Source organism: Triticum aestivum, chromosome 6D (genome assembly GCF_018294505.1).
Source record: "Triticum aestivum cultivar Chinese Spring chromosome 6D, IWGSC CS RefSeq v2.1, whole genome shotgun sequence".
NCBI lineage: Eukaryota > Viridiplantae > Streptophyta > Magnoliopsida > Poales > Poaceae > Triticum > Triticum aestivum.
This window is the reverse complement of record NC_057811.1, coordinates 76,912,678-76,919,204: the sequence shown is the minus strand read 5'-3', so window position 1 is coordinate 76,919,204 and position 6,527 is coordinate 76,912,678. Positions and strand designations below refer to the sequence as shown.

Here is a 6,527-nt window from a genome sequence, read left to right as displayed (position 1 = left end):
AATCTGTATCCAGTACTTTATTTGCCCACCTCTTCTACGCATAATAAATTGCTCGTGCTGAGCATGGCTCATGCAAATGAGTTAATTTTCTACTATACAATACAGGTCTGATAACAGTGTCAGTCTTCCCTCACCTGACTGCCCTCGGCGATTCCTCTCCCCTCATCGTCAGATTGCTTGGTGCAAATTGGTATGTGCAGCTGCATTGTTTGTACTACTGATTTTATGATGATACTATCAGCTTGCAGAAATGGTAGTACATTGTGATATTATCAGATATTTCTCAAAGTTACCTTATGCTACCGTATCACCGGTTGTCCAAGTTGCAAATTTTACCGGATTTTATTGGAACTCGGCTCCGTTCTTCTGATTGATTACGTATCAAATTCAGATTGCAAATTTGTGTCAAAGGAATGGTTCAGAAAAAGAAGTGCGCCAAAGGGACTAATCTAAATATAGCATAGGATGGGTACATGGATCAGTTGTAAAATCAAGATAGAAAGAAGAAACTGTCACAAGGCATGAAACTGTAACCAAATGAGCTCCAGAAATAAGAGAATGCATGCAGATATAATGGTAAAGGCTATGCAATAAGAATTTCAGAATGTTTTGAAGAGACAGCAAGCTTGCAACCATAAACTTCTGGAGCAGAGCAGTCTAAAAAGAACCCTCCATTAATTACTTCGAATTATAAGCACATGAAAAATTAGGGGATTCAGTCTCAACAGACACCTTTTTCATAGTTGAATTGGCACACCTCCAGAATGGCATATTGTCTTTCAGAGAGCTGCTTTAGTCATGGAATATCCTTCGTGGACACTAGACAGGGTTATCAATGAACTGAGCATCCTTGAATAATAAGCCATCTCACACCGGATAAATTGTTAAGATGCACACATTCCTCATGGAGACTTCTGCAATATTATCCAGACATCAACATTTTCTGATTTTAGCATAGCTGAGTAACATTATTTTCATGCATCACAGGTTGTTCAATTCTATGGTAATCACAGAGGTATTTTTAGTACAGCAAATAGGTGTTTTAATCACTGACTATCAGTGAGTATCACAGAGCGAGAACTTCGAGCCTTTGTAGCAAAACAGTATTGTAAGGGCAAGAACTGTACCAAATGAGAGTTGTCCTTTGGCGAGATCTGTTTCCGAACCTGTGGTGTATAGACATCACCATCGCCGGGCAACTAAGTAAAACTGAATTCGCAATCAATGTCAACAAAGAAAACACATTAGCTTTTCATTTTATCAAGCTAATCTCGATCTGACAGAAAAAAATACATTGGGTTAAAACGCACGCCAAAAACACCATTATATTTTCAGTTCGACCACATCAGCTATCTAATCAGCCAACACTCTAGTAATTTGCAATTACTTAGTGTACTTTGATGCTGACATGCAACATTTACCAAGGACTAAACTGAAGCACCAATCTGAATTACCATTTAGCTTCTTACTTAGGACAACAGTTTAACTATCAAGTCAATGTGCCAGTAAAAGTAACACATGAAACAGTAAGAAGTTTTTGCTGCGACAATAATTGAAATAATGCAGCAAAGTTCTCCATACAATATGATGCCAGAAACATAAATTGTAAGATACAGGTTAATACTCTTGCCCAACATCAATTCTCCCATTTTTACAACAGCCACCGAGAAGTGCTGCATAATTAAACTAGGCCTCACACCAACCGGTACCATAGCATTAGGTATTCTGAAAGCTTCTTCCATCTTGGCAACTAAGCAATATCCACTGGTAACTGAAGTAAATATAATAGCATTAGGCCTCTCACCAGTGGGTTTAACCAAGTCAAAGATAAGGTATCCTTCCATTACCATTACTCTTCTGCAGCCTATGACCAATATTCTTGTTCTTCATTTCCGTAATCAATTCTTTGAATCACCATGACAAAAATAGCCCTGGATCATGCACCTGTAAACAGTTGTGTCATGAGGTACCCTGCATCAATTCTTTGGCTTTTCCGCGGTCTAGGATGGATACCCTTGGTCTTCATTTCAGTAATCAATTCCTTTGCTTTCAAGAAATCACCATGATTTAAGTAACCCTGAATCATGCACCTGTAAACAGTTGTGTTATGTGGTACTCCCAGAGTCGGATCTGCCCCCACCACCCGCCCCAAGCTCCCGTCGCCGTCCCCGAGCACCGCGTCACCATTCCCAATCTCCCGCCGTAGTCCCCGAGCACCGCATCACCATTCCCATTCTCCTATTGCCATCCCCAAGCACTGCACTGCCGTCCCCTCCAAGCTCCTCCCCACCGTAAGATCTGTCATGGTTCATGTGGTTCTCAAATTATAGGGCACTAGTTATACGGGTTGCGGAAAATAAAGAAAAATTTCTTGTGAGCCAAAACTTTCTCTCTCCACACCTAAAACTGGTTTTGGGTCCCAAATTATAAGGATGTTATTGGAGATGCGCTGATATGGCTCTCCTCCTCGGCATTGTTAAGAAGATCGTGGATACCCATATGTTCGTGGTGAAGGACAGCCTAGACAATGGGGTAACCGGTGACAATAGGCAGTATTAATGAATGCACATCAAACATGTCTAAAGTAGGTTTCTCACACGCATTGCCTTCTCCAACATAGTCTTGTCCTTCCTCTTCACTTTTTTGGAGAAGGAGGATCACCCCTAGCCTCTGCATCCGACAGATGCACATAGTCTTGTCCTTCCTCTTCACTGATTGCATCCTAAGTTACATAAACATAAGCATTCTGAACAAGCAATGGGCTCGATGCTTAGGGATAATTCACGTATGTTATTAAATTATTAATCTAGAGGGAGCTTGGCAATGATGCAGAACCATAACTCTATATGACAGACCCGAGATCCCGTGAGTTAGAACGAAGAATTGGCGAAAAGTAGTGGCAGTGTTAGCCTTTTTTTTCTTTTGAATTGGAGGCTAAAAATTTGCTTCATTCATTAATTAAGAAGATTATAGAGTTCAAATTCGTGTTACAACACTTCAACCAATATAAGGCTATTACTCTCCCAGCACAATTGTTCCCGATTCCTGCCTGCTGAGACGAACACGCTTGCACATGCTTGCGCTACTCGATGATGCGAGCCGACTTATCCATGGCGAGGAGAGAGCTTGGGCGAAGGCTAAGGCTGCTCGACCGCAGACCTTGATGCGTCGGCAATTGCAGAAAGGACCACAGGGTCGTGATGATGGTGCAATTCGTCAACGCTTTGCCACTTTTCTGGTGCAGTTGTAGGTAGTGCGCCTTTGAGGGAAGCGGGTCCGTGATCTGCCTCCTCGCCATTTCGCTAGCATGATCAATCAAGCTCATGAAAAACTATATACTGCAGCCGTACAGGTTAAGGACGGCACAACCAATGGGGTCATTCAGAAAGTCTTCACTGATGCCACATTGATCAGACATGTCGAGAGACGAGAGTAGGCTGCTTCTTTCCTGATGTCTCCTATTCCTACACCTTTATATCAACCATTTCGGTTTTGAACACTATCCCAGCTCACGTGCTTACGTTATACTGCAATGTTACTAGAATGAAGGAAAGTGCAAAGTTTGGACTAGTGCACTAGTATGTGGATGTGATCATGTATATATTATATGCTCGAGTGAAGATGGAAGTGGTTGTATATGTAGGAGGAGAAGAGAAATCATTTTCTACACATTTAGAGAAGGTTGGTGTATTATTCATTTGCACCAACTTCACCTCCTAACTTCTGTTATATTCTGAAATCTTAGCACACGTCAGACTTACTAATACTATACTGCCCATACTGCAATACCCAGCTATCATAGCTAAATACGTGACTTCATCAGGGTTCACTCCCTGCTTCAACATGTCTTCGAAGAAAAGCATAGCCACATCCATAATTCCACACTTAGCATATGCACTAATCAATATGTTGAAAATACAGATGTTGGGTATGATACCATCTCCAGCCATCAGCTCACAGAGATTAGTCATATCAACAAGGGATCCTTCTTTAGCGTACCCATGAAGCATAATAGCGTATGAGACTGTATTAGGTTTATGACCCTTCTCAGCCATGGAATAAAAAAATTCTGCAGCTTCTTTGATTCTTCCATGCTTGCAAAGGTAGTCCATGACTGTGTTGCAAGTAAAAACAGTTGGTTTGACACCTTGACTTCTCATTTTTTCCAACAACCTAACGACCTCTTCAAACTGGCCCGAAATGGAATATCCATGGATCAGGCTAGTATATGTGAAAATATCCGGTCGAACACCATTACCAACCATTTGTCGAAGGACCACCTCTGCCTTGTCCATTGCTCCTGCTTTCCACAATGCATCGATAATGGAGCTATACGTCACCACATTAGGCACGACCCCCCTGCTGCATCATTTCATGGAATAGAGAGCATGCTTTGCTTAGTTCACCCTCGTTAATTAAGCCATTGGCTCCTCCCTGTTGTATGCCACCACTTCAGGGTAGTGGTCAGCTCCCTTTTTCGCCTTCATCCGGAGCAGGTCAAGTGCACATTGGCTCCTCCCATTGTCACATAAGCTCTTAATAATTATTGAGTAGGAGATGCTATCAGGCAGCTCAGGTATCCTGTAGAGCAGCCTGTTGAGGGCCTCCTCCATCTGCTTGATGTCACACTGGCACTTGAATAGGCTGTGGAAGGTGATGATGTTCGCCTTGATGCCTGTCTTGAGGAGGCGGCCAAAGAAGGCAGGCCCTAGGCCCGGGAAGCGCGAGCGGCAGCAGCAGTCAATTAGTATGTTGTAGGCGTGATTGGTGGGCGCTATTACCTGGTGGCCCTCTCGGTTCATTCGGTTGAAGAGAGCAATGGCTAGAGCAGGGCCATCGGTGCAGGCAGCGGAGGGCAGTGCACGCGCAAGGACGGCAAATAAGCCATTGAGTGCGAACGCTGATACCGGAACGGTTTGGCGCAGCAATTTGTCGAACAGTTGGTGTGCGCGCTCCGGCTGGAGCGTCCTAGGGCCCAGATGATCCTTGAGTTTATTTAGCAGCTGGTCGGCGCGTGAGGAGACGGAGCTGGAGGAGGAGCCCGGTCGGGCGCGTGGCATTGCCGCAGATCAGGAGGTCTTGTTCCATCCTGCAGCGGAGAATGTGGGAGGGTGGATGAGGGACGGAGGTCAGACACTCAACCCAACTTCGAACTGAACTGAACTTCCTGTAAATCTGTAATCAAACCAGTCAGCACTTTGCTTAGGTGATGATCCTCTAAATTATTTGGCTTTCAACCGAACAATCGAACATTCATAACAGAAATCCAAGATTGGGCTCACCGAATCATGCAGTTTGCACTCTCCTGGTCGCAGGCCATGGGGTTCCCTTCTTGCAACAATGCTGGAGACGGGGAGGGTGGGGAGTATGCAGTGGTGGGGGCACAACACAGGTTTCGTCCTATCGGTGCCCTTCGCGGTGGTGGCCGGCGACCCCGTCGGTGGATGGCGTGGAGGTGGAGCGAAGCTGGCGCTCAGAAGAAGATGGTACATGGAGGAAGCAGGGGCAGCGATGGCGTGTTTGGCTGGCAGGTGGCCAGAGTGGGGAGTGGTCGAAGTAACAGAGAAAACACATGAGGAAACCAACCATCCTCATGCGTAGGACATGCAAAAGTGGTCAAAAGTCAGTTATGTCTTGCCCCTGCGTGTCTTATGTTGTGTTCACGCAAAAGATGCAGTTTCTCGACCTTCTTTTTGATAGACACATGTGGGTATACCGACATTACGCGGGGTGCATTATTATCACACATGAGTGGAGCGGTCTCTTGGCCGGAACCGCATGACAATTCTCCATGTACCTACTGCTGCTAGCTAAAGATATAGGATGCAACAAGCGATGGACCTCCGAGGAGGGCAAGTCAGTGAATGCCTCTCCTATCAAAAAAGCTGACGAATAACCACATTTTTTAAATGACGTAGTTAAGGACGACCTAGACAATGTGGCAACCCGTGACAATAGACTGTCTCGATGAATGCACTTCAAACACCTCTAGGTTGCTTCTCTCCTGATGACTCCTATTTCTATATCTTGACATCAACCATTTCGGTTTCGAATACTATCCCGTCTCATGTGCTTGCATTATATCATAATAAACTGGTATATGCTAAACTGTGGACGAGTGTGCTAGTATGTGAATGTGATCAATGTATATCTTATCTACTCAGGTGAAGATGCAAGGGGTTGTATATGTAGAAGGAGAAGAGAAGTCATTTTCTACACATTTAAAGAAGGTTGGTGGATTATTCATTTGCATTGGTTTTACCTCTTAACTTATGCTCTAGTCCTAAGTTTTAACACATGGCTGACATACTAAACATGTTTTTGCCTTCCGAGTCAATAAAACTTCTTGATCTCATTTCCACAAAAGCATTTGTGCTTTATGTAAAGACCCAAAAAGACACGATGATTGGTTTTACACGCATGATGACACACGTGCGCACACACTTCAAGGAAGATCTAAGCACGCACACGCACACACACACAGCAATCTGATCACCCACATTGTCTCATCCACATAGTCTTGTCCA

At 44.2% G+C, this 6,527-nt stretch overlaps 1 protein-coding gene across 1 annotated transcript; it reads right to left on the bottom strand.

Annotated features, from left to right (window-relative positions):
• Positions 1 to 3,722: 3,722 nt before the first annotated feature.
• LOC123141134 (pentatricopeptide repeat-containing protein At1g06580) lies at positions 3,723 to 5,960 on the bottom strand. The gene is made up of 2 exons (XM_044560357.1): positions 5,283 to 5,960; positions 3,723 to 5,175 (listed from the first exon to the last, which is right to left on the bottom strand). The coding sequence occupies exon 2, from the start codon at positions 5,058 to 5,060 to the stop codon at positions 4,416 to 4,418; it is 645 nt and encodes a 214-aa protein (XP_044416292.1). The 5' UTR covers positions 5,061 to 5,175; positions 5,283 to 5,960; the 3' UTR covers positions 3,723 to 4,415.
• Between the last annotated feature and the right edge of the window lie 567 nt (positions 5,961 to 6,527).